This window comes from Lates calcarifer, linkage group LG7_2, assembly GCF_001640805.2.
Source record: "Lates calcarifer isolate ASB-BC8 linkage group LG7_2, TLL_Latcal_v3, whole genome shotgun sequence".
Lineage (NCBI taxonomy): Eukaryota > Metazoa > Chordata > Actinopteri > Centropomidae > Lates > Lates calcarifer.
In genome coordinates, this window is record NC_066854.1 from 5596921 (window position 1) to 5620714 (window position 23794).

A 23794-nucleotide genomic window follows, 5' to 3' on the forward strand; every position below is an offset into this window, starting at 1 on the left:
TCATGTGTTGTCTTCATATAGTTTTAAGGACATTACAGTGAGATTCAGAAAGGCCTCAACTTTGGCGATGACAGCTCTTAATCAGGAAGGATCTGGAGACGACTGTACATAACTCAAAACAAATGTGAGTCAAAAAACTGAAATGATCCCACGAGAGGAGTTATATTTATGTATTTTTCTTTCTTTACTTGTCAAACATGGCAGCAGTTTTATACAGAGCATATATGAACAAACTAGCCACTCTCAGCTGAGGCTGAATGGTCTTAGTTATTGGAAAACACCTATCCTGTCTGATACATGACACACTAAATAATGAGCTGGCAGCTTGAAGAATCAATAGTCATTAGCAAGTGCAAACACAAGTCACAGTTCCAGTAAATACTTACAAATCAAAATATCCACATGAAGCATAAGACAGATTTATATTAACCTGACTTTGGGTTTAAATGTTTTCATGTGTTTTCAATCAATCAGCCTCTTTTCCATCTATTTCCTGGTTATCTAAGTGGACAGTTACTTTATTACTTGCTATTATTAATTGGCCCTGAATTGGTCCCACGTTGATGGTGAACTGAGGAGTACCAAACTACAGTTTGGCAGAGATCACCTGCTGGATGCTGAAGGCTGGTGTAGGGGTAAATTGGGTCATTTTGGCCCTATAAAAACAAAAAAACAAAATCTCAGTGCATCATGTTTGTGGTGTCTGACTTAAAGGATCAGTGTGTAGGATTTAGGGCGACCTGGCAGAGATTTAATATTATATTCATTAATATTAATATTATTTATCAAGTTTATGATCAGCTGAAACTAAGAAACATGTATTCCTTGTTTGGGAGAGGTGAGGGTGGTGTTGTTCAGTTGGGTGCAATCTAAAACTTCACCACTAGATGTCAACTATCACTCCTGAGTCACTGCAGTTACTGAAACCAGCTTTTCAAACTTTGGTTCAAAGTATCGTCTCTCATTGAGATCCATTCACACAGCAATACTCAAAACCTTTCCATAATTTGCCAGGATTATTCTCTACTATTTGTTTATACAGTGGCAAACTCCTGCACACAGTGGAAATCAGAAGGAATAAATATTAAACAGGCTAAAAAATGCATTTTAAAACACAGTCTGAAACTATGTGAGACATCAGAAACAGCTGTCTTAATGTGTGTGCTCGTTATATGCAAATACCTTAAATGTAAATATATATCCATGTCCTGTTCGTGTGTCATTACAAAAACAATAAAAAAGCTTGAAGGTAGAGAACAAAATAATACACTACTCACCACAGAGCCTGGAGTTTCATACACAGCTATGCTAGATGTGGTTGACCTTGAACAGCCTCTTTAAACATGAAGAGAGATCAGAGTTAGTGAAACACCAAAGACACACACAGGCATTCACACACAAAAATCAAGATATGACTCAAAGCTTATCTTCATCTTCTAGAAAAAATGTTAAGAATAATAATAATAAATTATAAACAATAAAATAAAGAATAATAATAACTGTTATATTTACATTTCTCTTCTAGTCTTTTCTTCCATGTTTAGGAATAAAATGTGAATATACTACAGTATATCATAATAAAATATATTATTATTAATTATTCTCTATCAGCAGTGTTAGCTTCTTACCCGTGGAGATGTTTTCTGTAGATGAATCCCAGAATAACTCCAGTTAGAATGATGAATATAATTACACCAAGCACAACATAGCAGAAAGGCATTTCTGTAGAACTGCTGCTGTTTTCATCCACTTTCCCTTAAACATTATAAAGAAAAAAATGTCAGAAAAGCAGCACTGATGTTTATTCTATTTTTGTAGAGGAATACTAAGATACTTCTTTCCACAGTATCGTATAATATAGTATCATTGACTTATGATATTGTTAGAATTAATTATATTATAATATAATACAAGTCCTGCCATTTGTCAGTTTACTTAATACCTGACAGGTTTGATTTCTATGACAATTACAGACAAACTGATGTTGAAATTCATAATAATGTTACCACACAGTGGAAAATATCTAGAGAAATACACCAAGAATGAGACACAAATGTTATGAAATAAATTCATCATTTACCTTCCACAGTGATGTTGAGTTGGACAGTTTCTGTTCCACCAAGATGTGCACACTCACAAGTGTAGGTCCCACTGTCCACTGATGTTAAATTGGTCAGGTGGAGGAACACAGTCTGATTCTCTGTCATGAGTCGGAACCTGGAGTCACATTCATACTCAAAGTCCTGTCCATGTTTATACAGCAGACGACACTCTTCTCCCCAGTTTCTCTCTGTTCTGATCCAACACGCTATCATTATGACGACATGTTGTGTATCATTGGTGCATATTGGAGTGACATCTGGTTCTTTCCCAATGGTTTTCACAAGGTGCTGCTGAGTCTCTGCAATTAGTCCTTTAAAACCAAAGGAAGAAAGATTAACAGCAAATAAAAAATCAATATAGCATGAAGTAGTCAATAAGTTAGCACTTTGAATTCATGCATACATAAAATATATGATGAACAATCATTTTAATTTCACTGAATGAAGTAAATTACTGACCAGATTATGTTGTTTGTTTTAAACCAGTGACAGATTAACAGAGAAGAACATCTTATATAAGTGATACGTAAAAAGTAGTTCTGTACACTACCTTGGCAGTCAATATAAAAAATGAGCAGCAGAAGCAGAGCAGAGCAGAGTTTCATTTGGTCCATAACGACAGAGAAGAGCTGAATGAGAACTTTAGAGTACTGCTGTCAGTATTATGCTGTGAACGCGAACACACCCCTTTTGCTACCAAAACCTCAAACTACCTAAAATAACCTATAAGTCTACGAGCTGATGATGGAGCATCTCAACAGGAAGAGCACAACTTTTCATTCAAAATTAAGACTTTAAATGGGCTTTAAAATCTTTAACACTGGCTTCACTTCACGTTAATACTAGGCAATGAACAACACAACTCACAGAGCTGATGAGCACTGAACTAACCAGTTGTTGTCTCAGCAGGTGTTTGTTCCAGTAGTGGTTGTGGGTGTCAGTCTGACGTGGGGGTTTTGCATCCTGCAGAACGCTTCAGTCTAAATATGATAAGAGGCAACAGAGAAATAATTAAACAATGAACCACTAAACATCACCTTATGATCACTACAGTTCAAGGACAAATGATGTGTTTCTAAATTTTTGCTGACCATCTAAATTACTTGAGCCACTGAATTATTTCAGATGATTTTTATTTGTTTTAATGTGTCAAGATTCAAAGATTTCTTTTTAAATATTCATTTTTCTCAATATAATTGTGCCACATAAGTGATATAACCTAGATGATGTGCTAGAGTTGTTGCACAATAATAATAATAATAATAATAATAATAATAATAATAATAATAATAATAATTTCAACAGAGCCCACTTAGCAACCTTATTTTATTCTTTATTGATGAATGTGTTATCTTAATAATGATGAAAAGCAAGCAAATATTAAAAGGCCTTAATACATACAGAATACATTTACAGATTCAAAAAGATATAAGGTTAATTTTAGAATTAGTGCAGCAGCTCTTCTACACCTTCGCTGCATCTCTTCAAAGCCATCTGCATGCTGGAGACCACTGAAGTGCGAGGGAGGCAAGAAGGCATCTGCAACGTCATGGAGGCAGCAGAGAAAGCCTCAAGGTATATGTGGGTAAGGACAGGATGTTTGTGCAGGGAGCTGAGATAGATGTCGGGTCAATCTGACACCTGATTAACTACAACTTCTGCCTGAGACACAGCGTCTGATGTTAAAAATACCTAAAACACCAAACTACATCTGCGTACATCACTAATTATACAGCATGCTGAAGATCACTGGAGAGATACTGCACATTATTTTAATTCACAGAGTGGTTTAGAGTGAAATCCTCAATGTGTCTCATGAAAATACACAAGATATTTGTTTTAAACATATATTAAAATATTTAATTATTTCAGCTTTGAAGGTAAAAACTGAAAACTTATTATATAATCTATCATCATATGTTTAGACAGTATGTTCCCAGAGCTTTTAAAACAAAATTCACAAAGAAAATTTAATGTTTTAAAAGGACATAAAATGAGAGAGTGAAATAATTGGCAAAGTAACATAGTTAGCTCACAGACAGCAGGCCCTGTTTCACTTGGTATTTAATATTCAACATGCATAGTAAATATTGTTATGTGAAAACTCTACAGAGGCATCCCTAAATTTGTGTCATCTCTGGCAAACACATTTGAATTATTAGCATTAGTTTTAACATTGTGTATTCTGGCAACTGAATAAAGCCCGTTCTCCCTCTGAATGAAGGTGCTGTACGGCTCTATGTCTTCTGGTTCCTGCAGAGGAATGCATGAATTTAAAAAAATTGTTTTTGAAGTGAAATAACTGGCAGATAAAAGTACAGTAGGTTTAATATTTCAGTGTTACATACCATGTCTGGATCACTGGTTATGGGTTCTGATTGTTGTCTGTTCAGTAAACAACAAAACATCTCATTACAAACTGTTAATTTACTCTGTATGATAAAGTACTTCACAATAAAATATAGTTATTATAAAAATATTATATATTCATAGACACTCAAATATATAGAAAAAACATTTTTATCTACATATCTTTATATTTATCTACCTCTACTAAAAACTGAAGACAAGATAAATGAAATAAATAAAAATTATACAGGACAGAAACAGCCTCAGGTGCTATTGATTTATTCTCTATCAGCAGTGTTAGCTTCTTACCCGTGGAGATGTTTTCTGTAGATGAATCCCAGAATAACTCCAGTTAGAATGATGAATATAATTACACCAAGCACAACATAGGAGAAAGGTATTTCTGTAGAACTGCTGCTGTTTTCATCCACTTTCCCTTAAACATTATAAAGAAAAAAATGTCAGAAAAGCAGCACTGATGTTTATTCTATTTGTAAAGAAACATTAAGATACTACTCTGTGGCGTATTATGTTGTTAGAACTCAGCATAATATAAATACAACTGCTGTCATTTCTCAGTTCACTGGCTTTGTTAACTTAATTATTGGAGACTTTTACTTATGCAGTGAAATAAAAGCAGGTTTGATTTTTTCAACAAGTACAAACTATTATATTAGTTATGTTAGATATTCACAGTAATGTTACCACACAGTGGAAAATAACCAGTAAGTATGAGACACAAATGTTATGAAATAAATTCATCATTTACCTTCCACAGTGACGTTGAGATGGAGAATAAATGTTCCACCAAGATGTGCACACTCACAGGTGTAGTTCCCACTGTCCTCTGCTGTTAAACTGGTCAGGTGGAGGAACACAGTCTGATTCTCTGTCATGAGTCGGAACCTGGAGTCACATCCATACTCAAAGTCCTGTCCATGTTTATACAGCAGACGACACTCTTCTCCCCAGTTTCTCTCTGTTCTGATCCAACACACTATCATTATGACGACATGTTGTGTATCATTGGTGCATATTGGAGTGACATCTGGTTCTTTCCCAATGGTTTTCACAAGGTGCTGCTGAGTCTCTAGAATTAATCCTTTAAAACCAGTGAAAGAGAGATTAACAGTAATGTAACAACAACATCTCATTTTAGTTATATATAAACAGCAGTATCTGTACTGTACCTTGGCAGTCCATGTAAAAAATTAGTGGCAGAAGCAGAACACAGCAGAGTCTCCATCTCCCCATTCTGGTCAGGACATTTATGCAACAGTGCAACTGTTGCTGGCAGTGTACAGTATGGTTTACTGTAGGAGTGAGGACAGACACACCTCTCTGCACCATTCTACAGCAACCTAAACCTCAAATTCTCAGCTCTTGCTGAGGCTTGAGCTAGTGTGAGGTTCTCTAAAGAGGAAGTGCAATACATTACTGCCTGTGCTCTCATGTCAACACAGAACGAATGAGAAAGTACATAAAAATATTCTGAAAAATACATGCATTTTTAATTTTAACTTAATTTTAAGGACTTTGTGAAAACCTGCACTGACTTGTTTTGTGAAATTGAAGAGGGAAAAAAACATCAAACACATGTAATATATTGTACTCAGTATGATTGTCAGCTAAATACTAACTTACATACATAACTCACACCTTATGAATGTACAGTATGACCACAGAGTTGGTAGGATGAGGTTGAAAAATAATGACATGTAACACTGTCTCTACTAAACTTGGGTTTAAGCACCTTAAACAACATACTGCACCTCTGTCTGATGCGAGGCGTCCAGTCTGCTTGATCAGCTATTCCCAGTCATAATTACAGCTCCAATGTTTTGACATGGACACTATTTATAGATTAGGATCTCACGATCACAATAATTCTAGTATTACATGAACACAGCATCGCTCGGACGATTTCAAGAGAGTCCATTCAGACACGTTCCACCCTGCTCAACACCTTATGCTGGCCAGTTTCCTTTGAAGAATGTAGAGGAAATATGTATAGTATTGCTGACAGCATAAAACCAATGTTAACAATGATACAGCTTCCTGTGTAGGAGGCTACAACACATCATCTTATGTATGTACAAGAAATAAAGATGCAATGCTTGATGTTTACACCTTGTGTACTGGGAAATGCCCCACTCTCTGTGGTACGTCACACTCTGCTCATCAGGTCTACAGTCACAAGTAGTAGATCATGTAACATGCCTCACTGACGTCCCCCCATGTTTAAACTAAGGTTTTACACTTATTGAATGCATTAGATTCCATACGTTCAAAGGAAGACGCAATCAAAACAATTTTACATTTTACCTTATGGTAATTCTTTATCAACAGAGCAAATCTTACAAGCGTTTTAGAGGTTAAATGTTCAATCAATGGATGTGTATTTTATGCATTTTTGGCAGTATTGTACAAAACATGATCAGAACTAACCATCTGGTAATTTAAACTACAGTGGTATCGTTGCTATGCTATCCAGCTTAGTTTTAGATAGTTTCATAGACTCTGTAGATTGGGTCTAAATTTGTCTCTTTTCCATCCTGGTTATTAAAGCAGGCAATCGTTGCATAAGTGTTGGTTGGGTCAGCGTCAGTATCACAGTAAAGGTAACCTGAGGAGACAGTTTGGTAGACATCACTGGCTGGCCGCTGAAGGCTTACGTAGGGATCATCTCGGTCCTACAAAACAAATCAACATTTTACATCACACTTTAAATATAGTTACGTGCAGTTTAAAACAGGAGCTGACATGATGTGACCTCGGTCATTTCAAACATTGAGAAGAAGTAGAAAACAGAACCATGTAATGTTTACCAAAGGCCAAGCAGTTTCAGATCTGGTTAATTCAGACGCTCCTGGTCTCCTGGTGTTTTCTCTGTTAACACATGAATGTCAGAGTTAGTACGGGCACTTTAACACTATTCTCTTTACTGTTTTAAAAGAAGCCAGAAACGTGACATTCTTCATATCATATTAGTAATTTCAAAATGTGCCTCTAATTTAAACACAACAGCCTTTTAGTAAAAGTTTTCACCTGTGATGATTTCCTCTCAGCATGTGTTCACAGAGTATCCCAGCTATGATGATGAACATCGCAAAGACAGCAATGACGAGTGTAGCAATGAGCTTCAGGCCAGAAAAAGTGCTCTCCTTCTCATCTGCTAAACATTGTCACACAGAAAGTCAGGACGATCCGTACTCAGCCCTTGTGAGAAACTGACTTTTACTCCATTCGAAATTCCACAAGATCTTGCAGAGATATCATCAGAAAAGATTACACAGGTGTATTGTTAGCAAATAAACGTACCTTCCACAGTAATATTAAGATGGATAACATGTGTTCCTCTTTCATAGGAACACTCGCAGGTGTAGTTCCCACTGTCCATTGGGGTTAAACTCATTAGGTAGATAAATATAGTGCAATTCTTTCTTAGCAATGTGAACCTTGTGTCGCATTCGTGGTCAAATTGCTTGTGATCTGTGTACTGCAGGAAACACCCATCCCCACCATGTGTCTCTGTGCTGATCCCACATTTTACTAATAAAATGTCACCCAAGTTTGCACTGGTGCACACTGGAGTGATGTCTGGCCCTCTCCCAATGGTTTTTACAACAGTCACTGCAATCAAAAGGAAGCAGACTTTCAGTGGATCACATTTTACATTCAAACCACATTAAAATAACAGTATTCTGCTTCGTATTTCTATTAAAAAACAACTACTAGAATAAATCTGACAAGATGTAAAGTAGGTTTTACACAGTACCTCTGTTGTCAACACACACACACTGTGGCAGAAGCAGAACAAACCACTGTTTCCATCCACCCATACTGGCCAAGAGATCTGAACAAAAGCGTAGCGGCTGCTAGCAGAGCACAGAATACTAAGCCAGCTCTCTGAAATGATCTTTAATTGTCTATATGAAAACCTCAAACTCTCTTTGTTAAGGTGTAGTTAGTATAAGCTGATGTGAAGTGTTCTAAAACAGAAGTGACCCTGACTGCTTCTACTTTCATGTTAGTATGCAACAATAGCCTCTCTGGGAAGTCTGATGGTTGAAACAGTGCAGAGGCGTATGAATGCAATCCGTAAACACTATCATGTATCATCATGGGGATAACATCCGACACTGGTCCATACAGCTGTTATGTTCAACAGAGAGTCAGAGCTTAAAGTCTCGAGTATTTTCAAAGTAAATCACCTAGTTTAATTCACAAAACATGTTCAGACAATATGTATGTTTGGGGCATTTAACAATATTAGTAGTTCAAATTAGTATACTGTATATTGGTGGTAACACCCAAACTCATAATTCTGTGTAGTGTTGAGTTCACTGCACAAGTAATTCTTGATATTTGAGACTCCTGCAATGATTTAACCAAGTAAATCATTAATTAATAAAAGCTTAAGAAGAAATACACTGGATTTTTTGAGGTGAATGTCCCAAATTATGGGAACTGCTGATCAGAGCAGCCAGAGATATACAATATCTGGGGCACCATATGCTCTGGGGTATTTCCTTGTCTTATAAATGAAAGGGATAAAGTGTCAGTATACCACTCTAACAGAAACAGAGTGGTGCAATCTCAACATACAGGGAAACATCCATTAACATCCACACTGCTTCTTTAAACACAAAAAACTGTGGCCAACTTCCACTGTCCCAGATTCTACAGTTGTGCATTTATCTTGACTGTTGTTTTAGATGTTTTCATAGATGTGACAGTTTTGTTCAGCGTCTCTTCCATTTATTTCCTGTTCCAAACGTGTAGTCGCTGTATTGTCTCTGACTGAATTTGTGCTGGCGTTACATTGATGTTGCACTCGGGACATGGTCTGGTAGAGATCACTTGCTGGCTGCTGGAGGTCTGTGTAGGGCTCATCTGGGACAGCTCTGTGCTATAAAAGAACATATTTTTTTTTAAAATAAGGTACTCTTCATAAAGGTTTATAAATCAATAAATAATTTACAGTGACTTCACTAGTATCTCTACTAGGTCTACAGTATGAGGCCTATAAAAGAAGCTATAAAGTCTGCCTTTAGTGGCACCTAAAATCTTTAAGTCTGATTGAATTACATTGAAGAAAGGTTGACACACTGTGACTCAAGCAAGGAAAAGTCATACTGAAACCTGAGCCTTTCACGTCACTATATTCCCTCTGACTCAGTTCCCATAACGTCTCCTGCCCCAAAAATCTCTTGTGCCTCTTTTCCTTAGCTCATGCAGCCAGTGGCTCCTTGACTACGTAATACATGCACAAAAGATCAAGAGCATAATTACTTTAACAATAAAATGTTTCAGGATGTCAGAGACATCCACCTTCCTGCAGTTTTAACACTAGATACCACGCGTGAAATATTTTTCACACTATTCTCTGTCGAATGGAGTTGACTTAAAATGGTGTGACAATCAAAACAACAAAGCACCTCAACAGTAAAGAGTGGTGGGACTAGGCTTAAGCAGAACTGAAATTAGCCCTTACACTGAGCAAGTATGAGTTTCAATTGGACATATTCTAGCAGATTTCTGACATTCTGTTCTGTTAGACTGATGGCCACAGTTTATTGTCCTGCTTTGGATAAGAACAGCAGCCAAATGCCTAAAATGTTAATGTATATGAAACTGCACAAAATAAATCATCAAGCTACTTAGCAAGTCAAAAGGTATAACAACAGAATACTGTACTAGGGGTTATTGATAAGTTTATGGCCTAATTGGGAAACGAGTTCCACAGCTCTCACTACATGCACAAACAGTTTAACTCTTTGAGTGATTATCAAGAAAGTTTAAAGTTGATAAGTTTTGTTGTATTTCTGTTCCAGGAAACTGAAACTGCAAGTCAGCACTGTCTGAGAAAATGGACAAAAACAGCCTTCGTGCAGTCATCCTCTCCCTCAATCCCAAAGGCTTATCACCCGAGGAAGACCATGAGGACATGGTGGCAACACAAGGGGACGTGCCCCTTTTTACAGCATGGTGAGGAGGTGGGGCAGAGCTCAGTATCTCCCAGGAACGGGTCCGTGCAGTTATCTACAACAAACTCCAGATGACCAAGGTGTCAGGTGATGAGAGGTGGATACGGTACAACCTGTCAAGAGGCAGTCTTGCCATTTTGGAAAGATTTCTCCAGGAATACGTAACCATGGATTAGACTTAGATGCATCACTTTCAATCAGAGACAAAAAGAACAGTGGAATTTATTTTCTTAGACAGAGCTGACTTGCAATTTCCAATTACCTGAAACAGAGATACTACTAAAGTTATTAACCTCATACTTTCTGCATAACCACCCAGAGTTTTGAACTGCATATGCATGTGTAACTCATCTCCTTCTACCTTACATTGCCCGTACATTGCTCACCAAAGAGCAGGGGGTTACAGACAATCCACACGGTCCTGATCTTGTATGGTCTCTGAAAGTGAGAAAGAATATCAGTGAAACACCAAATACAAAAAACTACTCTGAGAAGTAGCTACGACTGAAAATTAAGGCTCGTCCTTGTTTGCAAATTCTTAAGCTTAGTTCTATTAATTATAAAACACAGTACTTATTTTAGTTCTAAGAATGGACCACATGTTTGTCCAAAAGCAGAATTACATTGTTCAGTGCTTTACAACAAACCTTCTATGACGGCTGTGAAACTGAGTATCCTAAATTACGGTGCTCTACTCAACAGAAACACCAACTACCTATGTTAAAAGTAAGATGTAAGAATTTTCACCTGCAATGATTTTTCCTATGGATAAGTCCAAGGCAAACTCCAGCTACAATGATAAACGCAGTAACACTACCAATCACAGTGGTATAACAGAGCTTTGCCACAGGAGAAAGGCTGGCCTCCTCATCTCCTAAAAGACAGAAAAAAATAAAATTAAAAACATAGTAATGCCGGCATCTGTAACCATTTTTATCTGAAGCACTTCATTTTGAATCAGAAAATATTTTTCACATCAACTTTTACCAATAAAGTTTGTCTGTACAGTTCTTATTATTCCCTATTATATCTCATCTGACATTTACAAAGTCTCCATTTCACATCTGTACACATTGTTAGGCTATGAATATGGCATGCATTACTAAAGTTTACACTTAAATGGACTTGACATGTTACTGCCAGTGCTAATGTTATCATGAGCACTAGTACTGATGCTATCATGTGTCCTGATTTGCAAACACACTGATTAACTTAGTGAGACATGTCTGAAGTACAAGCATCACACTGCCACTGATCTGAACAGTGTAGGAGACGAATGCCAAAGAACTCTGAAAAGCCAAACCAAGAAAACAAGAAAACAAATCAAACATTTACCTTCCACAGTGATGATGAGATGAAGAGCGTCTGTCCCATGAAAATGCGAACACTCACAGGTGTAGGTCCCACTGTCCACTGATGTTAAATTGGTCAGGTGGAGGAACACAGTCTGATTCTCTGTCCTAAGTCTGAACCTGGAGTCACATCCATACTCAAAGCCGTGTCCATGTTGATACAGCAGACGACACTCTTCTCCCCTGCTCCTCTCTGTTCTGATCTTACACACTATAAGTGTGATGATATGCAGCGTAGCAGTGGTGCATACTCGCTGAATGTCTAGTTCTCCCGCAGTGGTTTTCACAACAGTCTCTGCAATCGTGGGAAATGTTATAATATCACAGAGTTACTTAGTTTAATTCATTATATGACCAACCTTATGTCCATTTTTTAATGCATCAGAAAAGGTTACTTCCAGAAAACTATGAAAAAGTTGTTATTCCACCAGACAGCAAAACTGACTGACTTGCGTGATCTGTATTTGATGAAATGCTACAATACCTTCAGTGTCAAAACACAAAGACAGAGGAAGAAGCAGAAGAAACCACAGTTTCCTCTCATCCATAGTGTCAGAAAGGTCCGAACAGTGCTGCTGTCAGAGATCAGTAAACAATAAAAGAGGCTAAATGTTGATGGTAAGGTGTCCTGAAAAGGAAGTGCAAAGCAATGAAATGACTGCTTCTATTTCCTGTTAGGACTCTGTGACGCTGATTTTTCTGAATTGGTCAATTCCAACTAAAGCACTATTTTGGAGAGTGACAGTTTTTTTTCCATGCATCTTTCTCTCAAGTGTGACTCATTGTGGTGATCAAAATAGTCTCACCACTAATTATATCACCGCTGTATCAACTGTTCCAACACCAATTTCCACCACTGACCATCCAGTGTAAAGAAGCAATATTCCAAATAATAATACACTCATGTCCACATATTTTTGGCTGAAGGCTTTTTTATGATTTGGGCTATATGACCTTTAGTTCAGATTATCATCTTAATGCTACAGCATACAATATACAGGTATGTTAGAGTATTAGCATCACTACAGTGTTTAAAGTGATACTTCATCACTATGACATACCCTGACAACTTTAAATGCAAGGTTGTTAAAAGGCACTGGTAATAAAAATAAAAATGTAAAGTAAGTGGGGTTTGCAGAGGTGATTTTAGAGGCCACAGGATTTGGGGTCACATTTTAAAGGGAGAGAGGACATCTTTTTTGCCTTTCTCAGCCAAAGCTGAATTCCTCAGCTTGACTGGAAACAGACAGGACTTGATCAGAAAAGGTCTGACAAAAACTGAAACTACAACACAGATGCAGGCGCACAGATGCATCTGAATACATGCAGGTATATGGGTTGTGGAAACAGACAGAACAGGCCCATATCCCATAAACCCATCATCAAAGACACTGGTCAACACTCACTTTTGTTGTTGCTGTCTGTGCAGCAGCTCTCAGTGAGGGAGACAAGAGTGAAAAGAGTGGTCATGGCTGTGAGTTTCAAAGTTGTGGTTTAAATGCTACAATACATTTAAGTCAATGAAGAATGAAACTAGGCCAAGTGTTCTTACCCCACAGTCACAAGGCAAGCATGAAACAATGTGTGTGAAGCAGTGTAATCCATTAGCGACAGTACTTGTCATAGTTTTATCTCTGTGGTCAGCTTCTATTAATAAACATGGCTGTTCACACTTAGATTTATTTGACTGAAAATGTACTTTAAATGAATAATAATATAAATGGTCATCTAGTGAAAAGCATTGCGAAGGATTCCTTCAGTCCACGAAAACTGAGAAAAAATTAGGTGAAAAAGCACATTTAGCTGCAGACTGCATTGCTCTGTTTGTCAGTCCCTCACAGAAACTTTTTAAAATACTGTTTCAAATCAGATTTTAACCTGGATGAAGCAGAATCCCTTAAAATGCTGCGTCTCAGACAAATTTGAGATGAGAGATGACGACAATCCCTCCTGAATCAAATTTCAGTCAATTTTACCCGATGTTACGATCAACTGCTTTCACAAGAAACTGAAGGAAAGACAGTAGATAACAGGAACCACAGCTCCAGTAACAGCTGTTATTTTTATTTTTGGTCTGAGTGTTGTGGCTTTTACTCTGTGCTGTTCTCTCATTCTTGCCGCTTGTAACGCTGGTGAGAATGCCGTCAGAAAGTGGGTTACACTGCAGCCCAGTGAACTGAAAACAAACCGGCAAACCAAAGATAATGCAGTGTGACAAACCTAATTAGTCTTTACTCCACATTATTGTGAGGGGCACACACTGTGGATGTAAGACTCATAGAAAGAATAAAAGCATCATCTGTGAGGCCTACCAGCAGAGGGAGTAGTAGACACATAGTTTACCTGTACAACATCTACACAGACACCAGTACCCAGGTCATTTCATTGAGATTAAACATCTCTTTGTGTATCAACACATGCATCACAAATAATTAACCTAACCTCTCATTAGGTTTGTGTAGTTTCCCACACTTATAGCATTTTGTATGAACACTGTGACATTTAATTGATTATTTACAGTTGTTAGACAGCAAAAACATGAAGATATAGATAAGATTTAACATATGTGCACTGCACTTTATTGTATAAATCCTAAGTATGAGATGCAAACTGAATTCATCTCAGAGTGTTGCAAAGGACTGACAAGTGATAAAAGCATCAAAAATAGGAGATGTGTGTTTGTGTGTTCACATACTGTTCTGCTCATAGGAAAGGGGAGACACTCTGGATCAGTGAAGGTCTGGATGTCACCTCCGCTGACAAACTTCAGCTTGCTGTCGTCCTCACCATCTTCCAAACTGCTGCAGAGCACAAATCAGATGATGAGCTGCAATAGTTATGAATATACTGTGTCCACAACTGCACCACAAAAATGACATGATGTTACTGATTATGTTTTATCATTATGACTACATACAAATATATGGTGGTGGCTTTAATACAATTATTCCATCATTTTAGTTTTATTCAAAATATGTGAATAAACATCAGCAGTAACTTAACCTGGCTGACAGTAAAATGGACAGACATATTTCTATAACATCAATGTTGTAGTATATTTGAAATATTATAAAATACATTACAGAATATATCATGCATTATCAGCATTAACAAGTAATATCTACATGGAAAGAACTGTCTCAGAAAGACTTATACAGCAATCTGGGGTGGTACTCAAGGAAGCAATTAATGATATACATATGGATATGTATGTCCAGTAATACAGAAAAGTAACACATGAATTCAAACAACTGGGGGGGTGGGGGGTTCATTTTGAAAAGGCACATCTGTCTTTTTGCATTTCCTCTGAAAGCTTTGAAGCCTCAAGCCAAAGCATGACCCAGATATACAGTCAAACGTGTCTTCACCACACTCAAACACTCCCACCGCCCAACTATTCCGTTTTACACCCCCTTCCTAAAATATCACAATGTCCTTACTCACATTATGTCACAGTTTGTGTTTTGACTATTACAGATATTTTCTTGCAAATCAAACTGCTGGGACTCTGAAAATGAAATTACCATGTTAAATCTCAACTCCACTCTTAATAAACCCTTGGTATATTCCATATGTTGCTGACTTACTCCCATGACTATAAAGGAGAATATTTTTTCTGCCTGTGTTAGAAAAGACAAGCAAAGAGGAGGATAAAATTATACTGTACTTTTATGGTTTGCCTGTGATTTTGTGATTTTGTATCTCACTCCTGGGGGCGTGGTGACACACACCAGCACAAGTCAACTAATGCTCACTGAGCTTGACAGAGAACACTTGTCCATGTCGTAAAACATTATAAACTCTGACCACAACAGAAGGCTTTATGATTCATGTCTCAAATGAAAATACCAAACTGAATTATATTAATATAACAGTTTTTAACGCTTCCCAAATCAGTCAGACAAACATATTCAACTGCAGCCAGAAGGACTATTATTAATTAATCTGCAGCAATTTAACCCCAAAGTAGACAGAAAAACCAAACTCAGTGATAGCCTTAAATAGCTACTTTTTATTTATCTATTTATCTTGCATGTAGCTAACAATAAACTAACGCTAGCTTATTGTTGAAATAACAGCTAGTTTCAATGCGTTAGTTTAACGTTCTTTGTTTTGTTTTTTGTTTGTTTATGTGTTGAATGTTTTGGCTAGCTGGAGTAAAATGGTTTTCCAGTAAGTTGCTAATGCTAACATAACATTATGTTAAATTTACCTTTAATGTGGAACCTCTCCCGTGGTTCTTCGATTTTCCACTTTGTGGGAATAGCGCGACCACATTTGGTTGTAAAAACAAATAAACTAGAAAAAACAAATGAAAAACTTTACCTTTAAATAAGGTATCAGGTATCGCTGCTGTATTAAAAGTGTGTCGCCATCCATCACCAAAGGATTTGACAGCAAATGGCTCCGGAAATTAGCCATACATTTTCAAAATAAAATCACTAGGGATTGTATCTGAGAGAGAAGGTGAAAAATATATATTCTTTATACAAAATAAAAAATAATAATATTGTAACTGTAAAATCTCACAGGAGTGCACCACAAACATCACTTTATAGGAGCACTGTTTGGTATTTTAATTTTAAATATGCATCTAAGCACAGTCTCCACTGGGTGGCGCCACAGAGCCAGCAGTTATTTTTCTGTGGCTCAAAGGCTGCTGGGAAGTTTTCTCTCAGGAAGCAGATAAAAATCCGACATCACAGAGGTAAATGTTCCCTGTTAGGAGGCATTCAGCTTTAAAATACACTTTACATGTTCAAACTGTGTGTTTATCTGCGCGGTGTCGGTCATTTTGTCGCTGGGTGAAAAGTATGACATCCATTTCTGTTTTCAAGATGTCAACATGCGCCCTCCTTGTTCTTAACCCACCTACAGTTGTGTTTAAAGGACTAGTGTGTATTCACAGATGTCTGTAGTGTTTAAGCACCCTGAATTACCTGGTTATTAATTCTAGTGTGTCTGTATTTATCTGCATTTGTCCACAACCTGCAGGTTTACGGATGGTTTAACGTTAGCAAAGTTAGCAGTGAGATCCACAGAGGTGCAGGGACCCTCTAAATATGGTAAGTGAATTATGGTGAATGGCTATGACTTATGATATCAAAGCTGCACAGGACATGGTTTTATAGTTGCATAAAGAATAATAACGTGGGACTGCAACATGTAAAAGCAAGAGAAACCCAGTTCTTGAGACCTGCTGGGACATTTTGCTCACATGTAATTCTGGTCCTGCAGCCATTGATAGGTTTGAGAGTGAAATACTAATATTTCTTTCTTAACAGCAGCATGTGAGCTCTTATGTGCAGTTTAGAGACAGCATGTTCAATGATTTTTAATCTTTTTAAGTCCCACCACTTTGCAAAAGTGCTTAGATTTTTAATGAAAAACAGTAAAAAAAAATGTGAGACTGTGAATAATAGCAGTGAATAATATGAGCCCAAGCATAATAACTGATCCCTCTCATTGGCAGGAGGACATAAGCACTGTGATGTCCTGGTTTTCCAGCCCCGTGTACAGCCGCTACTGGCAGCACTACCAGCAGGCTATGGCCTGGCACCAGAAACACAGGCGTGCCTACCGAAAGGCCTTGGAGGCCGCCTACGGCCCGGGCTACTGCCAGGAGCAGTATCCCGGCGGCCGCCAGCGCTACGCAGACTGGCACGCCGGAGAGAGCGACAGCGAGGATGGGGATGAGGAGAGCAGCTCGGACAGCGAGATTGAGTGTGACGTGAGCAACATGGAGATCAGTGAGGAGCTACGGCAGTACTTCGCCCAGACTGAGAAACACAGAGAGGAGCTGAGTAAGAGAGGAGGGGGTGTAGGTGTTGAGATGGACTTATAAAGTGCTACAAAAAGTTCAAGATGGTGACATAATTGGTGACATAAAAAGTGTTTCCAAACTTCTCCCATCTCCATCACTTAATCAGTAATCATTTGCTTTTTGCTCAGATATAATAGTTTTAGTTCAAAGAAATAGTGACGGGACTGTCTGCTGTGTGACTAAAAATAATCTGTTTTCCTGTCCCTGCAGAGAAGCAGCAGCAGATGGAGGCCGAGCAGCACGACAGCTACGTGCCGGCTGACCAGGATTTTCACGGCGTCTCCTGGCGGAGCACGGCGGCCCCTCCCTCTGAGCGTCCCGGCGAAAGACGTGGGGCAGAGATGAAGAAGCTGTACGGCCAGGACGCAGCCAAGATCCTGGCCATGGAGGCTGCGATGCAGCTCACATTCGACAGGAACTGTGACCTCAAGCAGCCCAAGTACTGGCCCGTTATCCCGCTGAAACTGTAACGGTCGCAGGTAGAGCTGTAAACTGATTGGGAGGAGATCCCTGCCCTGATCTCTCAGTGAGACAGCAGCTTTGTCGTGTAATGGATTGCGGCTGACGAGGCTGCTGATGTAGAACTAATGGTTTGGGTTAGCTCAGGGTTAGAAGTTATTTTCGGCACTAAAAAGTTGCAGAAATTAGCTGAGCTTCTGCTTAGCCAGACGCGAATGTCACTGACCTGTCAGCTGCTACTCCAAATGAACACTTATGGTTGTGATAATACATATAATTCTGGATTTTAAGTTGTTTTTAATTTATTTCAGAAAAACACAAGCACATTGTACTGCCCTACATTCTTAGAGGCATTTTAGGACAAAAACCTCAAAATAATAAATAATGCCAGCTGAGGGTCAGAAGTACAGTAAAACCACCGCTGTAGGTGATGTAAATATATTCAAACAACATGTGCCTGCGTGTTTCCTCCTAATCTGTTTGTGTTTACCCTGTAGCTTGGTGATGTTTCATGCTGCAGTAGCTCCTCTTATGCCTGTCAACACAGTTTAACCACAAAACCAGTTCTCAACCCTCTCCTCTGTTCATATTCACAAGCGTTCCTGCATGGCTGCCGCTGATATTCCACTTTTCGACAAACACGAAGAGTGATTTGTTGTCGTTACTTCTCAGGCAGGCCGCCCTGACTCTGACATTTTGTCGGGTTCAAAGCCAGTCATGTGGTTTTTCAGGGATGTTGACTATTCTGTTTTATCTTGCGCTCGCACCACCCTGCACCTCTGTTGATTTTAAACCGAAGGGTGTTTTAATATGAATTCTGTTTATAATAAAGTGTTATATGTCTGGATAAAACCTCCTTTGTCAGTGGTGGTTTCTTAGTTATTTCTGTGTAATGGGCTCACGATTACATAACTGCTGTTCAGCTTCTGGGCGGAACATTTCTACATCCAGAAACTAAAACATTGTATTTTAATTAAATTAAACATTTATACGCTTTTTAAATATATCTCCTTCAGCAGTTTATTTGCCTGCAGTGCACTGTGCAAAAATATTTCTCAGTGCAGAGGAAGTAAAGCTAATCTCGTCTACTGTTTCTTTGTTGTGTGTGAGGATGAACAAACAGATGTGAGTGCAGCATCTTTACTTGTGCACACACTGTAGTGAACAGTGTGAGACTCTCGTGGCATTTTCATTGTAGGTCACTGCCTCTCTGACTCTGTCATATAGGGTTTTTGTACGTGCATGTATTTTTATTTGGATGAAAAATAGGCCAAACTGAGGCTTGTGCTCACAAATCTAAAGGGTTTATCTGTTATGCAAGACAGAACAGTAAGATTTACAATCTGCATCCTTAAAACCAGCATTACACACCCATCACATGTTTGTGATGATGCATTATCCTCCATCTTACTTTGTGCACATTAACATTCTGTGTCATGTCATTTTTGGATTTGGAAGTTTCAGTTTAACCGATGCCTTTGGCAAATTCTACCAGCATTCAAAATTCTACCTACATAAAATTATAAGTTCCATCAGGGCAATATGCTAAAAAATGTCAAAATAAAAGCACTCATTTTGCAGAAAAGTGACCTCTGTGAGACATATACAATTGTTAATACTGATGTGACAGTGTACAAGTAGCATTTCACTGTTGTAGCTGGTTTAGCTACAAGTTTATCATCTTTAGATACATCAGATAGGCTTAGTTACTGTCCATGTAAGGATTTACAGCTGTGCTTTAGTTTAATGTAGGATAACAGCAGGTGTTCATCAGAGAGATTGAATGATATGAAGTGTGTGTATTCAGTGTGAGTGTGTCTTGTGTACTGGTATGCCAGTGCATATATAAAAGGAATCTAATGACAATAAGAATAATTAAAAAACTATTGAAAGAAAGAAATGTGATAGAAATATCACGAAAAAATGAGACGTTTAAGTATATAAATAACAGAGAATAATAACAGTGAAGTGTTGTTGCACTGAGACGCTTTAATATCGCGTGAAGAGGCGATAAGGACACTTGGAGTGTGTTCGGATTAATGAAGTGTGATCCATTTCTAGCCCCGGCCGTGACGTCACTCCTCCACCCCCTCCCCTCCACCCCTGTTTCCAAAACGGGACGTCCAGTTGTTTGCACGCTGACCCCCTTCAGACAACCTGTGGACCTCATCTGGGAGTTTTGAACCACTTTTTATTTTCTGTCTCAGGGCCAGTTTCCACAGCAGCGGGGGCAGAATGGGTAGGTGAACAAGTCTCTGCGGTTTGTTTCAACGCTGTAGTGCAAAAAGGAAGCGGGACACTTAGAGAGAGTCGTGTCTGCTTTTATTTCGATGCTGTGTTTTCTGGTCGTGTGCGCTCTGTGTGATGCGGAGCGGCTGTCGGTGTGTTTGACTCCAATCTGCGCGTCTGCTAATCAGTTTAAAGGCTCAAACGAACACTGTAAAACCTCCTGAGGCTGTTAACTTGCACCGCTTCACCCTGAATTCCCCTACATTAGTTTTGCAATAAGGGGTGGGGGGGTGTTAAAAACATTATCATGGGTCAGATGCGCGTGCACGATTATCTGCAGTTGCATGTGTGTGTGGAGTATCTGTATCTCTACATTATGACTGATGCCTACAGCAGAAAAAGCTGTTGTTGTGTGAATGGAGAAGAAAATGCATATACATGTGTGCAGAGTGTGTGTGATTTCTTTGTGTGTGTGTGTGTGTGTGTTACGTGTCACTTGACAGGGTTTAAAGGTTTTAAAGATAAAGACAAGAGCAAGAAAGTGATGAAGAGCTCCCAATTTCCAAAATATGCCATCAGTGCACACTTTCTCCAGAGCTTTCCTCAAGTATTTTTAAATATTTGACTTGAATATTAGCAGAAACAAAGTTGTTTCAGTGCTCAGTTATTTGGGGTTTCTTCACATTGCAAGGTAAAAATGTGAGCTTCCCCCCCGGCCGTGCTCACCTCATCCCTCCCCACGTCAACCCCTCATGTGAGAGTTGATGTTGATTGGATTAAAGAGGGAGTGATCCGCTCCCTCACTGTGGATTACAAAGGCTGGACAAGCTCGAAACACGGAAGACAACTGCTGTTGTGCAGAAGCAGCTGCATGTTGCAGGAGGTGCAGGGAGGGTTTTCATGAGGTTTGTTCAGTCAGGTAATCTCACTGAGGTCTCAGTTGTCTTTGCAAGGGAGGCTGATATCTCTAAAAAGGTCAAAGGGCCAATGACACGGTAAAAACATCCTTCAGACTGGCGCAGGAAATGACATAAAAACCCAAGGTTATATTCAGACGTGTGTGTATACTACACATATTAATTCTCAGGTCAACACAGATGTGTGTTGACATTGATAATACCAGTTGTTCAAGCATGAAAAGTCTAAATGTAGACGTGTGAGAAGTGATGATTGGTTTCCAATTTGTTCTGGAAGCTGTGACCAGACCAGGATGTCTTAGCAGAAATCTCTGCCTTTGTTTTACTTGACGCTGACCTGAGACCAGTAGCATTCATTTTGATCTCATTAGGCTGCCGATGCAGAGCTGCCAACTTTTTCAAGAATTTCCATCTCTGTCCGTGAACTTTTCTCCCCTGCCCTCCTCCTCTACATCTCTCTCTCTTTCTTTGTCTCTCCCTCTCTCTCCCATTCACAACATCTGTTTCCAATAAGGCAGCAGGACTGTTTATCGCCTTCAGGCCGGTGAGAAGTTGAGAACAGACAGGATGTAGCCAAGTGACATGATTTACTGCGATGGGGAACTGGAGCCATTTTTCTGCAGGGAGCCATCATAAACTTCTCTTCTTCCAGCTCCACTGTTTTGCCTGTTTTATCTCCCCCCTCCGCCCAAACTGCTACTTTTGTCTCATCATCGTCAGCATCATCATCCCATCTTTTATCTGCATCTGCTTCTCTCATCATCTCCCCACTCATTGTCCTCATCATTATTCTTCCCAGCCCCCCCCCTCCACGCGCCCTCCTTCATGAATTCGCTCTTTGTGCTCTTTTTTTTTTTTTTTTTTGCTGCAGTTCATCTACGCTCAGCTTGTATGTGGAAATTCATATCCTCTCACATCCTCTCCTGTGGATTTGCTCGGCACTGATCTGCAGAATGGATATTGAATGTTGCAGCCGTCAAGCAGACACACTTCAAAGGAGGCAGATTTTAAAGGATTGTTTTATTCTGAAGGAATAAATGATCATTCAGCTAGGGAAAAAAGGAGAAAGTGGAACGATCCACTGACCTGATTACAATAACAGTATACCAACACTTAAGCTGCGGCAGTACTGTCATAATAATAGTCTGGGGATAGCTGAATGGAAAACCATAATTGCTAGGTTTTTAAATCTGTAAGTTTGCAAGTTTTTGAAAGCTGGCATTTTACGACAGGAGCTGCTGATGCTCAAATTTTGCCCAAACAGTACTTTGTTAAAGCTTATATTGAACCTTAAATGCTGTGTCATCTATAAACACATGAAAGTTATGCAATTTCGATCATCAAAAGCCTCAAAAAACTCCAAACTCAGAGCTGTAATCCACAGTTTCCAGCATTAACAAGTGTTGATTCTTCAGTGTTAATTATTAGGAGTTGACAAGTGTTGATATGGGAGCTGTTTGTTCATTCACACAGCTGACATGACTCTGGGGCCTTTCAAAACTATCTAAAAGTGTTTAATTAACTCTGAAGGTTGCAGACCTACAGAAACACTGGCATAACTGTTGGTCTTTACACCCATAGAGTCAAATTAAGACTGACAATTGGCAAATTTGGAATCAGACGCCTTGAGTGTATTAGGATTTTGTCCAAATGCCAAGAAAGAAGCAGTGCCAGGAAATAAGATACAGATATGGATAAGTGGAGAGGCTCAGTAAAACCCTTGGGGGCTTAAATGTGTGATGGGTTTGTTAACGGGCTGGCAGACACAAACATCTTCTCAGACAGAAGATGTTAAATAAAAGTAGATGGAGCAACACAGCTAGCAAGCTAAGATAGCTCCCTTCATTTTCTTCTCTCTGTGTTCCTTTTAAGGTCAGCACTGTCAACAAGGCTTGCCATTGATCATAGGCAAAAATGTACTAGTTAAACTTCACCAAATGTTTAACCAGTCACAAAATATTTGCTTCATCCCTGCAGTCAAATCCACTGATCACAGAGATACTATTCAAACTATTAGATTTCACTGCAAAACTGAGCTGTTGCAAACATTGATATTTCACAGTAGACAATGCAGCTAGGAAGTGAGGAGTAGTGGCAGATATATGTACTAAGGGGTTGATGAGGAGATTGGGAGCAGGTGTGCAAGTGGGTGTGGTACTCAGGTGATGTGTTCAGGTGATGATGTAACAGTGAGGACAAATGCAGGACAGGGAGGGAGTAGCTCAGTCTGGAATGGCATGAAAATTAATGGGCAGCAGATAAATAAAGTTAATCTTTGCAGGGAACTATGAACTGACTGTTGCCAGACAGATAAGAGCAGGTGACTGATTCGTCAGTTTGTTCCTGCTGCCTAGAGTGCTGTGCAGCCTTGGCTTTCACAGATAAAGAATTTGTCCAGCGTTAATCATCCCTTTTAGTGATTTAGAGAATGTCATCCTTGCTTTAGAGATTCACTGCAACAGGCGTAATTCTTTGTTCCTGCCCGAGTCAGTTTTTCTCTCATCCCCAACGTCTCCAGCGTCTTCCTGTCGGTCTCAGAATTGATTTTGTGGTTTTACTGATCTCTTTTAGG

At 38.9% G+C, this 23794-nt stretch overlaps 2 protein-coding genes and 1 long non-coding RNA gene across 5 annotated transcripts in view; 2 read left to right on the forward strand and 1 right to left on the reverse strand.

Moving 5' to 3' along the window:
* Window positions 1–169: 169 nt before the first annotated feature.
* LOC108892862 (uncharacterized) lies at window positions 170–16245 on the reverse strand. Of its 3 annotated transcripts, none has more exons than XR_007809057.1 (13): window positions 16007–16245; window positions 14489–14594; window positions 11777–12088; window positions 11189–11315; window positions 10828–10879; window positions 7500–9363; window positions 7280–7340; window positions 6224–7144; window positions 5642–5864; window positions 5221–5553; window positions 1629–1755; window positions 1278–1335; window positions 170–656 (listed from the first exon to the last, which is right to left on the reverse strand). It is a non-coding gene; the product is annotated as an uncharacterized LOC108892862 (long non-coding RNA). The 3 variants fall into 3 exon arrangements; XR_007809058.1 differs by lacking the exon at window positions 1629–1755 and adding an exon at window positions 4761–4887; XR_007809056.1 differs by lacking the exons at window positions 170–656; window positions 1278–1335; window positions 1629–1755 and adding exons at window positions 3417–4355; window positions 4451–4487; window positions 4761–4887.
* Window positions 16246–16410: 165 nt separating this feature from the next.
* On the forward strand, window positions 16411–18928 carry gemin8 (gem (nuclear organelle) associated protein 8). Its single transcript, XM_018690651.2, has 4 exons — window positions 16411–16501; window positions 16789–16859; window positions 17267–17597; window positions 17828–18928. Exons 2-4 carry the CDS (start codon window positions 16857–16859, stop codon window positions 18085–18087), a joined length of 594 nt encoding a protein of 197 aa, XP_018546167.1. The 5' UTR covers window positions 16411–16501; window positions 16789–16856; the 3' UTR covers window positions 18088–18928.
* Window positions 18929–20165: 1237 nt separating this feature from the next.
* The window catches only part of LOC108892866 (neuronal membrane glycoprotein M6-b), a 36133-nt gene continuing 32504 nt past the window's right edge, over window positions 20166–23794 (forward strand). Inside the window, exon 1 of the mRNA XM_018690636.2 lies at window positions 20166–20315. Within this exon, the coding sequence (XP_018546152.1) occupies window positions 20312–20315 (4 nt within the window). The 5' untranslated portion in view covers window positions 20166–20311. The remainder of the gene's footprint in view (window positions 20316–23794) is intronic.